This window comes from Trachemys scripta, chromosome 1, assembly GCF_013100865.1.
Source record: "Trachemys scripta elegans isolate TJP31775 chromosome 1, CAS_Tse_1.0, whole genome shotgun sequence".
Lineage (NCBI taxonomy): Eukaryota > Metazoa > Chordata > Testudines > Emydidae > Trachemys > Trachemys scripta.
The window spans coordinates 113,491,668-113,511,804 of NC_048298.1; the positions used below are offsets into that span (position 1 = coordinate 113,491,668).

The window sequence follows — 20,137 nt, forward strand, 5'->3', positions numbered from 1 at the left end:
GTGAATATATTTTAAGGGGTTGATACTGCAGTCCTTGTTGCATGCAAAACTAAAATCAGTCCCCTTGAAAGTCACAATAATAGTCTTGAAAGAATTAATTGAACAGATACTTTTCAAGAGTAGCATAGTCTCTTAGGCTTTTGTATCTGTTAGCTATAACCGGGGGGAGCAGACATCTGTTTCTGGTGAATCAATCTTTTGGCTATAAAATCAATCTTTAAAAATAAACTTTTTTAGCAGGATATGATCTTATACACATACTGTAAAATAAGTATTCTTAGATCCCCAGGCAAATCTGTTAAATATTATATCTATTACCTCATCCTTAAGTAACCTGATGTTTTGGCATTCCCGTAACACATGGGATAAAGTGCTCTTGATTGTATTATATAATCAGCAAATGCTTTTGTCTCTTTATTTTAATTTTTTTCTTATTGCTAGGAGTTGTGTATCCTAAATATAATTTTCCTATTGTTTTACTTCAGGTACAATAGGCAGGCTTGTTAAGAGAACAGATACTCTCCCTGTATTCATCTATACTGATGCTCAGCACTTTACTGCCATACCTTTTTGTTTTCTGAAGTTAAATTACCGATTAGTAAAATGATTTATTTAAATGTAGAAGTTCTGCTATTTCATGAACGATGGCATTCCTGGAACTCCCTTGTACCTAAGTCTAACAGTTCGTTAAATTGTGCATTTCAGCTTTTAAAAATTCCAGCCTCCAATTTTTCTGTCTTTTGTGGGTATGAGAATACTTATTCTTTTTCTGATGAAAGCATTCCTTTTTATCCAGTTTTGCTGTAAAGTGATTTTTATCTCCCCTGTTTAAAGCCTGCTTAAAATAAAACAAAGTTTGAGGTGAGGAAACAGTTACTTTATTTCCTTCTTGGATAATTGATCTTGAATGATTAATAGTTTCAGTCGAGGGCATGAGCTCTGGTGAAAAATCCTATTGAGAGCTAATATGAGAGGAGAAACTTCGATAAATTCCTCTTGAAAGCCAAAACTGGTCCTTATCGCCATTCTTATTTGTTGTCCAGTGAATAATTTGGTGAGTCTTCCGGATAATTCTTATAAATTCAATGGAAAAAAATGTGACTAGTATGTTTGAGTGAAATGACAATTATGGCTTCTTTCCCTCTATCCCAAATATTTTAAAAAATTGAAATAAAGTAAGCATTTTTGTTACTTCCATAGGTACAACACTGAGTGTATATAATATTGTAAGGTGCATATTTATTATAATTGAATTTATTTTGCCCCATAGGCTTAATTGTAATTGCTTTTACTCAGTAAGTCTAGCTTTATTTTCTTAAATGGTAGATCCAAGTTTAACCAGGTCCTCAGGGTCCTATTGTAAGTAACTAATCTCAAATACTTTAATCTATCAAGAGTCCACTTAAACCTTTCATTCATAAAACGTGACCTGAAACAACCTCTTGAAATTGGCAAAACATCAGATTATTTCCAAATTAGATCATCACCAGTTTAGTGATAAACGATAGCAATGTAGGGTTTTTTGGTCTGCTCTAGTGATATGTTATCAGTGTACTACTATGTCATTTTCTTTTGCTGATCACCTAGTGCAGTACACTATTTACCCATGATTGCTGTGGCTTGTTCCACAGCCAGGTCAGAAAGTAAGAAGTGACAAATCTAACACGTGTCTTCACTTTTCCATTTTAAGGGCTAGAGTCTGCCATATTAATGTACACTGAGTAGTCATTTATTTCTTGAATATCAGGGTATTTCCCCGTCGGTATTTCCCCGGATATGTCAGGTTTTTTTGTTTTTAAATAGCTGTCCGGGAGGAATTGGTAATAAGGTAGAAAGGTCACGGCTGATAGGGCAGCTGGGCCTGATTGAGCCGCTCCCATTGGCCTCCAGGAGCCAGAGCCCCTCCCCCCGCCTCAGCACTCTGCGGGGGTGGGGCTGTGCGCTCGGCAGCCTGTTTGGTTTGGCCCATGTGGAGCCAGCGGCATGGTGGTAAGGAGAGTCCCGGGGGGCAGTCAGGGAGCAGGGGGAGGGTTGGATGAGTTGGGAGTTCTGGGGGGGCTGTTGGGGCGGGGTGTGGAGAGGGATCAGAGCAGACAGGGAGCAGGGGGGTTGGATGGGTCGGGGGTTCTGTGGGGGGGCTATCGGGTGAGGGTGTGGAGAGGGATTGGAGCAGTCAGGGGACAGGGAGCAGAGGGGGTTGGATGGGCCGGGAGTTCTGGGGGTCTTGTCAGGGGGCAGGGAGCGGTTGGATGGGGCGTGGGAGTCCTGAGGGTCTGTCTTGGGGCGGGGGGTGTGGATAAGGGTTGGGGCAGCCAGGGGACAGGTGGGGGGTAGGGTCCTAGGGGGGCAGTTAGGGTGGGGGGGTCTCAGGAGGGGGCAATCGGGATAAGAAGCAGGGAGGCTTAGGTAGGGAGTGGGGTCATGGGGGGCAGTTAGGGGACAAGGGGCAGGGGTTGGGAGTTCTGAGGTGGGTTCTGAGTTCTGAGTGGAAGAGAGTCCTCTTTTTTGATTGTAGGACTAAGGTACTACTCAGTGTTTGTATAGGTGGCAAAATCAACCCCTAGATGGCTTGGACACAAGCATTTATAGCAATGTAAGTGTTAACAGTGCTATGCAGTTGTGAAATTTGTTTCTGAATTTGCAAAGATGACCTTAATTTTGACATTTTCAAATTTTTGAGTGCTGATCTTTTGAAACTTTTAACATTCAATTTTTCGTATCTGTAATTATCAGTGCTCTACCTATTATTATCTGTTAGAGGTCTTTGGCAGAACCTGTCATCCATTTTCTCTTTTGGGTTGAATTGTATTAGAGAGCACATTTTTTGGAAAAAATAATTTCACAAAATACTTGCTTAGGCAAAAATACTGGTATGTTAATATTCCAAGAAAGATAAGTGTCAGCCCCGTGGGAATGTGCTCTATTCTGTTACCAAAAAATCCATTGAAATTCCAATGAAAAAATCCTCAGAAGACTTAAAGTTGCCAGATGTCATGTTGACCTGCTAGCAGAAAACATCAGATGGATCAAACATGGGAATCCACCAACACCGTGCAAGAAACAGTACATTGTCCTGATGGGTAACATGTCGATGCGAGCAGCCAGAGATGCACGAATGGATATAAACTGGCCGTGGGGAAGTTCAGGCTTGAAATTAGACGAAGGTTTCTGACCGTCAGAGGGGTGAAATATTGGAACAGCCTTCCGAGGGAAACGGTGGGGGCGACGGACCTGTCTGGTTTTAAGATTAAGTTAGATAAATTTATGGAGGGAATGGTTTAATGGTAAAACATAGTAGTCAAGGAAAACCAAGCAATGGTAGGTAAATTGTATAATGGCTGACAGGGGTCAGGCTGGAGACTCTTGCCTATATGCTCGGGGTCTTACTGATCGCCATATTTGGGGTCGGGAAGGAATTTTCCTCCAGGGCAGATTGGCTGAGCCTCTGGAGGTTTTTCGCCTTCCTCCGCAGCATGAGGCAGGGATCTCTAGCAGGAGGGTTTCTGCCAATTGAAGTCACCTAAAACAGGATTGGGGACTTCAACAGCAGAGTCCAGGGAAGGGGTAGGGATGGTTTTATGGCCTGCAGCATGCAGGGGGTCAGACCAGATGATCATAATGGTCCCTTCTGACCTTAAAGTCTATGAGTCTATGAGTCTTGAGTATTGGTTTACATGTTTCTCAAGTGCCTTTCAACCTGTACGTTTTCTGCCTCTAACAGCTGGCCTCCTGTGCACGATGAACATTGCTATTTCTGGCTGAGATACATTAAATACACTCTTTTGTAAAAGTCAAACTTTTTTTCATACTTCACAGAGGGGTGAACGTAGGGCTATATGTGTGAAGTCAGCAAGGTGTTATTGTATTCCTTTACTTCTCAGAGATTTCATCAGAGAATTCACAGCAAAGTAGGACTAGGTGTCTTGCATAGCTTTAACCAGTGGCTTGCCCACATGAACACTAAGGGTATTCATGTTTACACTGCAAAAAAGACTCTCAGCAGCAACTCTCAGAACCCAGATCAACTGACTCGGGATCACAGGGCTCTCTCTATGGGGCTGAAAATAGCAGTAGAATCATAGAATATCAGGGTTGGAAGGGACCTCAGGAGGTCATCTAGTCCAACCCCCTGCTCAAAGCAGGACCAAATCCCAACTAAATCTTCCCAGCCAGGGCTTTGTCAAGCATGACCTAAAAAACCTCTAAGGAAGGAGATTCCACCACCTCCCTAGGTAACCCATTCCAGTGCTTCACCACCCTCCTAGTGAAAGTTTTTCCTAATATCCAACCTAAACCTCCCCAGCTGCAACTTGAGACCATTACTCCTTGTTCTGTCATCAGGTACCACTGAGTACAGTCTAGATCCATCCTCTTTGGAACCCCCTTTCAGGTAGTTGAAAGCAGCTATCAAATCCCCCCTCATTCTTCTCCTCTGCAGACTAAACAATCCCAGTTCCCTCAGCCTCACCGCATAACTCATGTGCTCCAGCCCCCTAATCGTTTTTGTTGCCCTCCGCTGGACTCCTTCCAATTTTTCCACATCCTTCTTGTAGTGTGGGGCCCAAAACTGGACACAGTACTCCAGATGAGGCCTCACCAATGTCGAATAGAGGGGAATGATCACGTCCCTTGATCTGCTGGCAATGCCCCTACTTATACAGCCCAAAATGCCGGTAGCCTTCTTGGCAACAAGGGCACACTGTTGACTCATATCCAGCTTCTCGTCCACTTTTCTGGTGGTCCTTTTCTGCAGAACTGCTTCCTAGCCATTCGGTCCCTAGTCTGTAGCAGTGCATGGGATTCTTTCGTCTTAAGTGCAGGACTCTGCACTTGTCCTTGTTGAACCTCATCAGGTTTCTTTTGGCCCAATCCTCTAATTTGTCTAGGTCCCTCTGTATCCTATCCCTACCCTCCAGCGTATCTACCACTCCTCCCAGTTTAGTGTCCTCTGCAAACTTGCTGAGGGTGCAGTCCACGCCATCTTCCAGATCATTAATGAAGATATTGAACAAAACCGGTGTAGATGTTCAGGCTCAGGCTGGAGCCTGGGGTCTGAAACCTGGCAAGGGGAGTGAGTCTCGAAGTCTGAACTCCTCCAAAAGACAACTAGATCAAAGCACATTAATGAACTATTAATGTATGTATGTCAGCAGGGTCCTCATAGACTCTTAGAGTGCAGTAAGGCTAGTGCAGGGTAGATTCACACCCCAGCTTGCTGCAAACTAAGGGCAGGTCTACACTAACCCCCCAATTCGAACTAAGGTACGCAACTTCAGCTACGTGAATAACGTAGCTGAAGTTCGAAGTAGCTTAGTTCGAACCTACCTTGGTCCAGACGCGGCAGGCAGGCTCCCCCGTCAACTTCACGGTACTCCTCTCGCTGAGCTGGAGTACCGCAGTCGACGGCGAGCACTTCCGGGTTCGACTATCTTGTCCAGACAAGATGCGATAAGTCGAACCCAAAAGTTCGATTTGCTTGCCGCCGAACTACCGGGTAGTGTAGACCTGCCCTTAATGTTTGTATAGACAAGCCCTTATAACTGCTCTGTGAGTTTGAGTATTTTAACTTGTTTTTGGGAAGGAGATACAGTGAAGGAAGAGTTAAAGTATATCCTACCAATTTGGTATATGCATACTTATACAGAATTGCCTTAATCTTTCATTAATTCTCATAACTGCCTGTGTAGTTTTAGAGTGGTAGCTGTGTTAGTCTGTATCAGCAAAAACAACGAGGAATCCTTGTGACACCTTAAAGACTAACAAATGTATTTGGGCATAAGCTTTTGTGGGCTAGAACCCATGCATCTGATGAAGTGAGTTCTAGCCCACGAAAGCTTATGCCCAAATACATTTGTTAGTCTCTAAGGTGCCACAAGGACTCCTCATTGTTTTTGTGTAGTTTTAGTAAGTTTTGCTATGTTAACGGTCTTGAACCAAGAGAAATGTATGTACAAAAAAGGCTCAGCTCCACTCTAAAACTACACTGCATAAATGCTTTATTTTCATCATTTGTAACTAGTTAGTCTAGTTGAGCTAGCACTTGTGGGTGGGATAGGAGTTTGTGTCAGTCTAAGAAATTCCTTGTAAAAATATTTAAACTAGTTCATATATCTGTAATCCATCTGTGTAGGAGTTGGTAAGGAATTCTATTAATATGTTCTAACAACTGCTTGGTATTAAAAGGCATGATTCTACTTAATGTATAAGCATTTCACCGGTGGAGCATTTGAAAATAAATGTCCAGAATTCTTGAAGAAACTATAGGAATAATGGGTAAAACTTTCAAAAGGGAATTAGGTTTCTCAGTCCTTTAGGTGCTTACGAAAATTATACCCAACATGATTTGCTTGTGAAAATACTCTTAAAGAATTTCTGGTTTAAATAAACTCCTGGAATGATGCTTAATATTTGTCAGACATTTAGGCCTAATGCTCAGAATTCAAGTGGACGTAAATCAGTGTGCATTTGCATATGAAATTACTTAGATTGCATGGAAATAGACACAATGGGCTGCTTGCACTGGTAAATACTATAATTGGTGATATGCATCTCAAAGTACTATTTGCACATACAATTGTCAGTTGTGATACAAATTAGGCACACAGTTGGAAACTTGGGGCTCAAATGTCCCAGTGTTGAAGCACCCTTGACTCCTTGAAACACTAGAATTTAAAAAGAAAATAATTAAGCTCTGGAGGTATACATTTCTATAACTTGTGTAATATAAGTACTGTATAGCAGTTACTGTTTGGTTCTAAAAATATATATAATTATTTTGTGCCACAGTTCCATAGTCAGCAGATATTTTCCTCCTAAAATTAAGGAAGCCACAAGCATTTCCCACAAAATATACAATAGCTGAAATGACAACATACCAGAGAAAGCTAATTGATGTCAGTGACCATATAAAGTTTAAAATATAGAATAATGTGCCCATTATATGTTGAAATGACTAGCATAGTGAATTATGAGCTAGACAGGAACATAATATGCTGCCATCTCAAACACTTTGGTTTGAAGTCAGTCTGGATTTTAAGCTGTTTGCATTCCAGAGGCTTTGATTCCTGAGAATTGCCACGGAGTATGTGCAGTTCCAGCATCCTGTCCTTTGGGAAATTAATATCTGCTCTTCCAGTTTCTCTAGCTTGATGTCAACCTGTTTACTGGCCACTTACCATGATGGTATAACTTGGAGTTTGGCTTGGTATGGATGATTCTAAAATAGAAAGAAGTGGAGGGGAATTCTTTAACAAACAAACAAAAAACCCTACTACTGACCATTTAAAACTTTGGGATTATTCTCCCAAAGACAAGCTGTTATAGCTTATTGGTTAGACAATGGTCTCTTAGAACAACCTGGAACCCATAATAATGAAGGGGTGTTTTTTCAAAAGCAAATACTTCAGCTATTACAGTTTGTTTGTAGTTATGTTGTTATGCCATTTTCTTCTCTTTTCAGAGTAGAGAAGATGACTGAAAACACACCACCTCGAGAAGTGAATAACATTTCGAACCACAGGGTGTTAATTAAACCAGAGGCACAGAATAATCAAAAAAACAAAGAAGTAAGCAAAAATGAAGAGAAGGCGGCTTTGGAAGCTGAAAAATATGGATTTCAGAAAATTGGACAAGATAAACCCTTAACTAAAATTAATAGTGTAAAGCTAAATTCAGAATACAGAACCTTACCAGTGAGCGCACTTCAGGCTGGACTCTACAGGCCAGTTCATTTAAATGGGTCTGAGAATAAAGCTGTCAATATTGTGGCGGACACTGGAGATGGAGGACAGCACAATGCAGTTCACTCACATATGGAATCTGAACGAGTCATACAGAGAACTAATTCAATGCTTCAGTTGGAGCAGTGGATTAGAATTCAGAGAGGAAAGGGGCAAGATGAGGAAACAAGAGGGTAAGCAATTTGATTATTCTTTTAATTTAGATTTTCTGTCACAATATCTTAGATTCTTTTTCAGGTGTGTAATTAACTTAATATTACATTCCTGTAAAGTCCAGTTTTTGGCTTAAAGAGGTTGTCTTGCATTATTGTGCATGCTGGTTATCTAGATAGTATCTACTTAGATTGTGTAAGAGACACTCTCAAACAGTCACTTAGCCTCGGTAAAAGTTGTTTTATTTAAATGGGCGCAGCCAGCTAGTTTTTAGGCACAAAATTTAGGTTGGGGAAGAACACATGTAAGAGATGTGGGAGTGTTGTTTGGGGTTTGTTTGTTTGTTTAAATTTGGTGTTGCTGGTGACTTTAACATTCCTTGGTAGTATTGTGTGCTTAAATATTTATTAATGCATGAAAACAAATTGAAAGCATTTGGAAACAATTACGTAGATCAATTTTTTTCATTCAAATTGAATGAAATCCAAAGAGTAAACAGCCTCCATAAATGATGAAGAGTAAATTAGTTATTAAAACAAAATGTTTGCTAAATTCAATCTTTGACTTCAAGGAAATAAGACAGATGTAAACTAAAAAAAATGCATATTAAACACAAACAAACATTGCGTATTCCTGTTAAAACATTGGCATGGGGGTTGTGTGCTTCCTTAAGAAGGAAATGTGCGGATAAGTAGATTCTTGTATTGTCAATTTAGGTGAAATGCACGGCTTGTTAGAAATGTGATTTTGCCTTCTCCTCTGCCCCTTCCTTTCCTTCTCTCTTGTTCACTCCCCTCTCCGATTGGTGGGGGCTCTGACATCAGAGGGAAATCATCCCTCTTTCTCCCCTGTCTTGTCTCTGTGTTCTTCCCTCAGTTACCATCATGCTAGGATCAGTTAATTGGTGAGTAGTGGATTTGAACAAAGGTGGTAGGTAATGTATGTGGTTAAATGAGAGGGGAAGCACTGACAAAGATGCATACACCATATGAGGAATATTGAAAGTAGCATTAAATATCTGAGTTGCATATGAAAGCTGGTCAAAATTCCCTCTGAGTGAACTTCGCCTCTACTACAGTGAAAACTTCACATGTAATATACCTGGGGGAATTCTGTGCCAAAAAAAATGAAAAATTCTGTACCCGGTATTTTAAAATTCTGCATATTTTGTCAAAATAACACTCTGTAATCATGCCCGTTTCAATTATTTTGGTAATTTATTTCAAAATACCGATCAACAACTACATCTGTAAAGTACAAACACAAAAAAATTCCTCCAGGAGTAGAGAGTTAAGGAAATACTTATAACAACCCAGTTCCTGTTTGTCCCCTCACCCCTGAGCCCAGTAGGGCTACAGACACCCACACCCCTCCCTCCTAGAGCGCAGCTGTGAGCCCCCTGCCCAGACACTCGCACTTCCTCCCTCCCAGAGAAACAGCCTCATGCTGGTCCCAGGCTTGTGTGGAGCTTCCTGCACGCTGCCGCCTTCCTTCAAGGCATGCTGAGAAGCTTTCACCCTCGCCCCCGCTCCCATCTCTCTCCCCACCCCCCCGCAGTGTCTTCTACTTATGAGCTTTTTTCTGCCGGGTACAGTGGCCTCTAGTGGCAGCGCTGCAGCCCATTTCTGTGGAGGAAAAGGAAATTCTGTGCAAAAAACTAATTTCTGTGCAAATTCTGCATGCACAGAGGTGCAGAATTCCCCCAGGAGTAATGTAGTTAAGGATTTCCCATTCCAGCACAGACTTTAAAACACTTTTAAAGTGATTCTTTAAAACACTTTTAAGCACTTCATGAGGAAAAGTCCCTGTTCGGGAAATTGCCTCAGGACTGTTTTTATTAATAGATTTTGCTATCAAAATGCTTTTATTTAAAACTCTTACTATAGAAAGATTCTATGCTATTTTTAAAAAAAAATAAGTTAAAAAGATAGAAAAGTATATCCTAAATGTTATCATTTGAAGTTTGTCATGCAAATTCATCTAAATTCATGTTAATCGCTTTCTTTTCTACATATAATCATGCTTATGGCATAGCACCTCCAAAGTCTAACGGTGCATTCCAGTGATTAATCGGAAAACTTTAAAGTTCCTCTATGAATCATTGACATTATTAAATCTTGCTGTGTTGTTAGCAATTTTTCTGCATCACGGAAGCATAGGGATGTCTCTTCCAGGATGTCTACCAGGCAACTGCATTGTATGGCACACTAAACATGAGTTTATAATATTTATTTCTCAAACCTCTATTAAAATTTTTTGCTTTCAATTAAACTTTTATGGGAATGTCACTGCAGGAGGAATTTGGAGAGTGTGAAATTATGCCCTTCACATTGTAGGGAGGAGGTAGGTTGACCTGAATAATCTTCTTTGCTGGAATGTTCTTAAGATCTGTTTCTTGCAAAGCTGTGAAAGTTTACTCTTACTCTGACTCAATTGCTAAAGCTCTATAACAGACCCATCATTAAATATAATTGGTATTGAGGGTCATATAGTATTCCTGATATATTTGTGTTGCCAGTTGATCAATTTTTAATTTTAATTTGTACTACACGGAGTGACTATTAAACCTTGACATTTATCACATTATGTATGCTTGGGCAATGAGAACTTAACACAGTTTTGTGATGTAATTATATTTTTAAATTTAGAATTTAAAAAATTGTGTAACTTGCATCCAGACAGTGATAGTTGAATAGATGTTGTTTTTCAATTATGAACAAGGATAAAACCTCCAAGTCTTTTCAGTTTGGATTTCTCTTATCATTGCTCCAGTATTATGTTGGCTGTATTCCAAAACACACTGATTCCATTGTGGGAGATGTATAGTGGAAAACATTAACAAAACATTAACTGGCAGAACAGAATCTCCTTAAGTATAGAGATCATTTCTTATTTAAATATAGATGAAATTGGTAGCACAAACAATATACTTAAAAATGAAGCTTGATGTAAAGCTGATCAGCAAAGTGGAATTAAAATTGGACTTGTGCCCTTCTTTGCCTTTTTGGGATACATAAAGGTAGCCTGAAGCTTTTGTTGCTGCTGCTGCTGCTGTTTTAAGAAAAGGGTTTATAATGCTGCTTTTTTACACTAGAAATTCAGGTTTTGTCTAGACTAGAAAATTCTGATTTGGACAACTAGTGAAAAGGTAACATCACAAGAGAATGAAAGTTGAGCTATTGAGAGGGGAAGGAAGTTTTAATGATAAAACTGTTTTTTTTTTGTTTTTCAGTAAGGTTGGGTTTTGTTGTCTTTCAATAAGATGTATTTAACTTCCATGACTAAATTTTGGAGAAGGGGCAGCCTTTGTTTAAAGACTCAGCATCCTCAACTCTTTTTACTAAGGTTCTTTCAATAAAGCATCCATGAGACCTCCCAGAGTTTTCCAGCTAAAGCAGGGAAGACAAAACTTGATATTACTGTACTAAGATTTCTAAGGTTAAAAAAAAGTCTTAAAGCTTTATATATATCAGAGCCAAAGGCACAAGCCCAATTTATTTAAAACAAAAAACAACCCCTTACAGACCACCTCTACAAACTGCCTTACAGATAAAATTTAGAATTTCAGGGCTTTGGGGTGTTTGTAATGTTTGTTAGTTTCATTAGCTTATCATAACAATAAGCATCTGAAGAATTACTTTTTAGGAATGCTTTTAAAGAGTAGGGTGACCAGATGTCCTGATTTTTATAGGTACAGTCCCGATTTTTGGGTCTTTTTCTTATATAGTCTCCTATTGCCCCCCCCCCCCCCATCCTGTCCTGATTTTTCATACTTGCTGTCTGGTCACCCTATTAAAGAAGAGCGCATACTCCACCATTAGAGTTCTAAATAGCCCAAAGCACTTCAAGGGCAGAAATAATAGCACGACTATTAATCCCTGAAATTTTCTCCCCCTCGCCCTAATAGTCTCTCCCCACTCCCACCCCACCCCACCCCCGGCTGTCCTTTCTGCATTCATACTTGGTTCAAACTAAAATCAGTAGATTGGGAGAGATCAGTAATTTTTCCATAGGACAGTTTGTGCAAACCAGTGGATGTCCCATAAAATAGCTCATGTACATAATTTTTTTTTTGTAAAAACACATTTCTCCAAAGAATATATTATAATGGACGTCTAGGCATTAAGGAATAAGTTGGAAGGTGGTCTTGGGTACTGCTGTTTGTTTTCTTTTTCTCACTTGCTGTGTGAGAGATGTACACAGCGGGGGGGGGGGAGAACGTGACTATTCAAGACAATCAGGAAGACTTTTAAATAGTAAGTTTTGTCAAATAATCATCTGAAAACTGAAGGTGTCCAGTCTTCTGTTACATTAGTTGTAGGTGTTAAAAGTAACAGTAGTAGGTAAACATTTTCAACAGAAGTGTGATTCAGCTAACTGTTCTTACAGGTGTGAGAAATGTGTGTGCCAAATATCTGCATATTTGTGGTCTTTGTTACAGAGTACACTGAGCATATTCTTAACCAGAAGATTGGTCCCATACATAGTTTTGGATTCCTCTACCCTATATTTTGAAGAGATGACTTAACTTTCCTCCATTTTGCCATTTTCCTCTATACTCTCATACGAGGCAGTCTAAGGAAACCCTTAATTGTACTCTTTATGATGGAGGGGCATTTTTAGCCTTGAGTTTGTAAGGTGCTTCTCTCTGTGCCTATAGGACTGAGAGATCTCCGCATGTCACAGGATTGAGCACATAGAAAGCATATCAGCAAGCTCGCTCCCCCTTTAGAGTAAGTGAGTTAACTTCCAGATTGGAACAAATCTTAGAGCCCAGCAATAATCACATGCAGTGGGGACATTCCCGAAGTTTTAAAGAGGTATTTTTTATCTTGCAGAAGTTTTTCTGTAAGTTGAAGATCTTGTGGGTTATTTATAAAGCCAGCCATAGAACTGTTACTGCAGCTCAGCAGCTTACCTGATGGATTACTGTCCCGCTGCTGCACACGAGGTATCTTGCGTTTAGTAGAGGTTTTGTGTGTGATTTAGGATTTGGTTAGGTCAGTCTTGCTGGTACCCTCATAACACTGACAACCCAGCTTTGGGTTTAATCACTGGATTGAAAGCCAGGGCATCATTTAAGGCTTGCTTTTTTTTTTCTAGTGCTAGTAATTAGTAAGAGGTGTTGGGTGTTTAAATCTTAAGTTCCAGAACTTAAGACCAAATAGTTTTTAAATTAAAATTTTTCATACATTAAAAATGCAAAGAATTTCCCCCCCCAAATTAGCTTGGATTTTCAAAGAAGCTTAAAGGAGACAACTGCCCAACTCCCACTGAATGAAATTTGAAATTCAATGGGAGATGAACATCTAGCTCCCTGGGATTCCTTTGGAAAATCTTAACTTTTAAAATCATAAACATTACATATAGCTAAAAATTAATTTGACAAATCCACTGGAAAGTCTAGGAAAGGGGAATTTGGATGTGTTGTATTGAAATACAAGGAAAAAAATCTTCAAGTGCTTGCTCACGTCCATTGCATGCTAGGTGTGCGCATGCCACGTGCAGAGATGCGGGAGATTTTTTTCCCTTAGTGGTATCCATAGTAATTGGCCCTAGCACCTTCTGGAGCCCCTCACACATGCTCTGTTATAAGGGGCGCTGCCGACTCCGCACCTCTCAATTCCTTCTTACCACCTGTGACGGTTACTTGGAACCACCTTCTTGCTCTCTTGCAAGGCTTTCCCAATGGTTTGGACTCTGTAGTCTATTGTATATAGTTTTTGCAGTTCGTGTATTTAGTAATCAATCAGTACTAGTGTATAGAGTGTAAATAGTGGTCCCAGTCGTCGAGGGACATCGTCCCAAGGACTGGGGATGCTCCCATCCCCAGGTTTCAAGCCATGTACCTCCTGCGGCAAGCCCAGACCAGTGAGCAACCCGCATTTGAGCAGTTTTAAGTCACTCAGGGAAGCTCATGTTAAGAAGAAAAATCTCTGGCAGCTGTGCATGTGGCACGTTCACACCTAGCATAGAATGGGCATGAGCAACACATCTCCAAGAACAACAGTTATGAAAGGTTGGTAACTGTTTTTTATCGTCTTTTTCATAATTACGGCAGTGCAAATGCACAGAGTTGGGTGAACGGAAACAGGATGGTTTGAGAAGACTTGTGTGGAAAAACTAACATTTTTATATATGATTGATTAATTTTCCTATCTACAAAATGCCTTACAGATAATACTTCTGGGAGGTTGTGTGGATTGATTCATTAGTATATGTAAAGCACTTTAAAGCAGTTTCCATCTGTGGTTCTTGCAAAGCATTATAGGTAATAGTAAATGTTCAAAAATTAATTATTTAGCTTAACATTTTTATTTTGCATGACTGAAAGATAGTTGCTACAAACAATTTTTGTAATACTTATTTTGTAAGGCGCTAATTACACTTCGGTTAACTCTGTTTTTAAATGTGCCCTTTTCCGTAACTCACTAATTTTCAGTTCCAGGGCCACAGTTAGTGATGATTCAAACAGTTTAAATAGCTCTGGTAATGAGATGTTTAGTGCCTTTCACCTCTATGCTGTCAGTTTGAATTTAGCCTAGTTTACATGTGACTGGAATCTACCAGCTCATGCCTGTTTCATGCTCTGTGTGAAATGAGTTAGGTGTTGTTCTCCTTCTCGCTAGAAAAGTGTCAACATCCAAAAATCGCCATTACAAATAGCATTAAATGGAAAACATCATGACAGGTCAGACTCTTTGGTCCAAGACTAACGTCTCACTTCCCTCCAGTCACAGTTGAGGCATATTGATGGTTCATTAGGGAAAACTTCGCATTGCCACCTGATCTGTCACTGAAGGACTTCAGTTTTCAGAACTGTTAATCTGGTATCCAATTAAAGAAGAGTTTTAAATTCACACAAAAATTAAAGAGTAAAAAATAGCATTAAAATTATGTTGTCTTGTAATACAAAGAAATAATTTGCTGTTTGTTCTGCTTGGGCTGATTTACGTGAATGGTTTATCTAAAATTGCAGAATATAATTGCATTAGATAGTTACCATTTTTTCTGTCTTATTCTAGCCATAATTAATAAATGGTTTTGATATCATTTTGCAATTATCTGCTTTTATAGACAAATAGTCCGCTTTTGCCTGTTCATGAATTTATATTGGAACAAACAATATAAGCCTTAATTTTAAAAGTTTGACACTAAACTATTCACCTTGCAGGTTTGAGCTGAAATAAAAACAAAATAAAAGATCATAGGGCTACGTATCCCAAGTATCTGAAACATCTATAGGAAGTTGTAGGTGCACCTCTCAGGAACTGACCCAGAAATGGGTAATAAATAAACTGATGTGAAGATTGGATTGGTATGAAATATTGGGTTGAATAATTAATCCAGTCAGTAAAAAGATCCAGTTGCATCATATGTAATATATTCATTTGGCATACTTGATTTTTTCAGTAGCCTTTACTGTTTCCTTCATATGATGGAGAGCATAGATCTTTTAAAATGTGATGCCCGTAGATCAGAACAGATTATAAAGTATTATATCTAACAAGCGTGGAAAAGAAATTAGATAACTTTGTATTCCCATAATAGCAGTATTCTTGACTATTAATGGAAACTCTTGTTTCAGCATAATTTCATATCAGACACTACCAAGAAATATGCCAAGCCACCGACCCCAAGTTGCACCCCGTTACCCAGAAGGCTATAGAACCCTGCCAAGGAACAGCAAAACGAGGCCAGAGAGTGTTTGTAGTGTGACACCATCAGTTTATGACAGGACCATAGGACCAGTAACAGCTGAAGAAAAGCGGAGATCCATGCGGGATGACACAATGTGGCAACTCTATGAATGGCAACAACGTCAATTTTACAATAAGCAAACAACTCTTACTCGACATAGTACTTTAAGTAGTCCAAAAACCATGATCAATATTTCTGATCAGGTGATGCATTCCATTCCCACATCACCTTCCCATGGTTCCATAGCTGGTTACCAAGGATATTCCCCTCAACGGACATACAGATCAGAAGTGTCATCACCGGTGCAAAGAGCAGATGTAACAATTGACCGCAGACATAGAACGCATCATGCTAAGGTGAATACTTTCCTTTTACATAGTTAATAGACCAACTTATTTCCAGTTTTCTTCTTTAAATAGAATGGTTCCAGGTAACAGAACACTGACTTTCCATGTTACTTTGGAAAGTTCTGCTGTTGTAGGCATAGTTACATGCCACTGTTTTTATGAAAAAATTATTACTATATTAAATGTTTGTTTCAAAGAAAAAAATGACTTTATAAAGTCAGGTGTAGCCTGTGTAAGTGATGGGAGAAGTTAATTTCTTTTAGAGGATGGAGAAGTGTTCTCTTAATGGTTTTAAATTTAACCTTGTATAGCATACTCTACATTGCTGTGAGAGCCAGAAAGCAAGTCGGTGTTCCCATTAGTCTCCAGAGTATCTTAAGGGAGTGCAAACAGGTTTCTGAAGAAAAAGGGCATTTAGAATTTCTGGGCTTGTAATCAAGGTCCAATATGATTTTTGGAAATTATAGTAATCTTAGCTTCTCTTCAGAGCACTCCAGGTCCTTGCCTTTTTATTTTTCTCACCTTCAGCTACAAGTCAGACTAACTTTCTAGTTACTGTTAAATTATCCAGTGAGATCACTAAGGAACAGCAGAACCACATGCATATGACCTCAGTGACCCTCCATAAGTCTGCTAGCCCTTGCCAGCTTGGGTCAGAGGGAATAAGCTAGAATCATAAACCTAGATCCCCAACATGCTTTTGGTAGACTCGTTAAATTATGCTATGCACATTGTTTCTGCAGCTGAGAGCTCCTTTTAAAAAATCGTGCTGTTGTAAGTAGGATGTAAAACTAACAATTTTCCTGCCCTACACTACATAAGGTGCTCAAGGATTTCATTGAAGCTGTTCCTTGAACTCTGACCCAGGATTCTTTATGAAATGTTGTGGCTTCCTGCAATATTGAAGCATGGAAAAGCTTTAAAAAAAACCTTTAAAGATCTTTAAATTGCTTTGTGTGTTTTCCCCTTCGGGGTTGAAATACCTCCAACCAACAAAAGAGCAGTTTCTTTCTGTTTTGAAGTCCATTGCCCATTACTGCTTTGGAAATTTAACTCAACATTTTATGCAGCCCTAAAAAAGAGCATCATAGTCAAGTGTGCACAGGACATATACTATATCTTATATAACGGTGTCTAAACTGAGTTTTCAGTTTACTTGTATAATACATTTTACTAGTATTATATATACAATTCTTTTTAGCCAAGTTAATCTAGAAAGTGCCATTCATTGTCATTACTGATTTTAGGTTTTCAGGTTATTTATTTTGTACTTTTTAACATTAAGCTAAGTTTATTCATAAAACCTTGAACACATTGCTAATTCCTTTTTTTAAAATGTACAAGTTAGGGGACTGAATGGTTTAGGATTGATAGTGCTGAAATACTAGATTGAATCCATGTCAGCCTGATAGAGATCAAAGGCTATTTGAACAAAAGCCTTGAAATATTTCATGACCTAGATCAAATGATTCAGTGATCTGTTTAGTTCTCAACAAAAATTGTTTCATTAAAAAATACCACAACGCTTGGTCCCAATTTATTCTTGCTGGAACTCTTAAGTGGAAGGGCCATGAACTGAAAGAGCCATGAAGACTGAAGTACTTTCTCAAGTTTAGAAGTGGTCCTTCCAGGGCATGGATTCAGGCACGCCAGAGGATTTGAGTTGCTTTTGAATATATTTTGTAGACCAACAGAGGACTTCGTTATCTAGTGCTGTCATTCTGGGTATGTCTATACTGCAATTAGACACCTGCGGCTGGCCCATGCCAGCTGATTCGGATCTCATGTTGTGGGGCTGTTTCATTGCAGCATAGACTTCTGGGCTTGGGCCGAAGCTCAGGCTCTAAGACCCTGTGAGATGTGGGAGAGTCCCTGAGCTTGGGCTGCAGCCTGAGCCCAAATGTTTACACTGCAGTGAAACAGCCCCACACCCGGAGCCCTGCAAGCCCAAGTCAGCTGGCATGGGCCAGCCATGGGTTTTTATTTGTGGTGTAGACATACCTCTGGCACGTTTCATAAGAATGAAATTGACTTGTAAAATTATATTAAATTCCTATTTAACCCTCAATGCAAAAAACTTTGTCAGACAACCATGGATTATAATATGCAGTCTTGTTTTTCCATAGCACATCTTCATGCCTGAAAGAAGGTCGATGCCAGCAGGTCTGACTTTACAGCCTGTTACTCCTCAGAGCCTCCAAGGCAAAACGGTGAGTGGCACTTTTATTTAGTACATCATTTTTTTTTATTTAAGAACAATCCATAAAATAAAATATGCAACACTGCAACATTTCTGTTTGTAGAGCTTGTATTAAATGCAGTCTTCAATTACCAAAGATTTCCAAACCAAACAAGTTGATTCTGTTTGATAACATTGAGGATTTGCAAGAATAGAAGTTTTAGTTAAAATTTTCTGCCAACAAATACAATTCTCTTTCTGGAAATAACTTTCATTTACACATTGAGTATCTTATTTTGGAAACATATAGGACAGCATCAAGTTTTCTATTTTAGGATTTTTCCAACATGCATTTGACAAAAAAGTTGTCTCTTCTGAATTTTTAAGAATAGTACAGTAAAATAATGTGCTCTTATTCACCTGTATAGAGCATGTGTCTTTGTAACAGAATTAAGACTTCTCTTTCATTAGATATTTTCCATTAATGGTGATGGGTCAATGTAGTATTGCCAACTCCAAGAGCCTAAAACTCAAGATTTTTAAAGTATGTTTGAACTCCCCTTCCCTATTCCCAAAGCTTGAAAATTACAGGTTGAAATTTGTACCTTATATTCATATGTAATGTCCCCATGTACAATGCAGGCCCCATTCCCCGTTTGCACTTGCTCTCTGACTCCATTATTGCCCTCCTACTGCCCAGAGACCTCCCTGCTTCTTGCAGCCCTCCACACCAACCCTAGTAGGATGCTGGAGCTGCTTCTTTCTTTCCTTGGGCTCTGATCACCAATAACTTCCTCTTCTTACACTGTCGTGCTGGGGTGAGGCTGCTGAGCTGGGTGGGAAGTAAAGGGTTGTTCTTTCTGCACTTGTTCCAAGGCTTTGCCTGCTATGGGCAGCCAAGGGGTACTGTAGGCAGCTGCCAAAGGGAAAAACTGTAGGTGACTCTGGCAAAATTCCTGCGCTGCCTGTATTATCACAAGAGCCCCCAGAATCTGTCCGATTTACAGCAGTCACAGAATGTTGCAAGGATTGGCAACACTATCACTAGCTGATATTGGGAGTTGGAGCAATCTATTATGCATTGTGCTTCTCTGTGATAGGACAAGTATGCACACAAACCAAGGATTTTAATTAATATACCATAAAAATAATTTACTTTTAATTTGGAAATTAAGTTATGTTCATGCAAGACTTCTCAAAGAAAATGTTTTCATCCCTGAAAATATCAATTTCTTATGCATTTACCATACAGAGATGTTACTATCTTCAATTTATTTCTGTGAATGTGGTCATGCAAAGAAATTAGTTCTGTTTAAAATTTAATTTTTTACGTGAAATCCTGTCCATTTTCATTGGGAACACATTTTAAAATATATTGTAGTGACCTAAATCCTTATTACATATTTTCTGGAAATAATACTCCAGTTGGTACTGAAATGAACAGTTAGAAAGTGCAAGATTACCCATTATGGAACTTGATTCTTATGTTGTGTTTTTCAGTGAAAGCTAGATGGGATTGACAACTGAAGTTATAGTAAAATTTGCTCCCTCTAGTGGACTTCTACAGTATATGCCCACAGTTGTACTGATGTGTATTTTGTTTGTGGTTAGATCAAGAAACACATGAGTTTGTTCTCAGACTCTTGTTCTGTGTTTCAGGTAGGGTGACCAGATGTCCCGATTTTATAGGGACAGTCCTGATATTTGGGGCTTTTTCTTATATAGGCTCCTATTACCCCCTCACCCCCATCCCGACTTTTCACACTTGCTGTCTGGTCACCCTAGTTTCAGCAAATGGATAGTAATTGTTTTTCAATACTATAACCTCGTTCTACATTTTTCCTCCCCACTTCTTGATTTGGAAATTTTATGAAAACAGAGTAAAAGTTAATCTACTGTATTCCTGTATGGTTTATCCTACTTGAATTCAATAACTGTGACAACAAAGTCAGTTGCTGTGGAAATAATTGACCGTTCATTAGACTTACTTTAGGTGGTGAATAAGCAACAGGAGCAAG

General features: G+C 39.3%; 1 protein-coding gene across 15 annotated transcripts in view; it reads left to right on the top strand.

Moving 5' to 3' along the window:
- The window catches only part of PLEKHA5 (pleckstrin homology domain containing A5), a 264,911-nt gene that overhangs the window by 177,963 nt on the left and 66,811 nt on the right, over positions 1-20,137 (top strand). For all 15 annotated transcript variants that reach the window (XM_034782050.1, XM_034782059.1, XM_034782085.1 and 12 more), the window contains 3 exons: positions 7,460-7,912; positions 15,481-15,949; positions 18,067-18,150. In XM_034782050.1, coding sequence (XP_034637941.1) covers positions 7,460-7,912; positions 15,481-15,949; positions 18,067-18,150 — 1,006 coding nt within the window. The remainder of the gene's footprint in view (positions 1-7,459; positions 7,913-15,480; positions 15,950-18,066; positions 18,151-20,137) is intronic.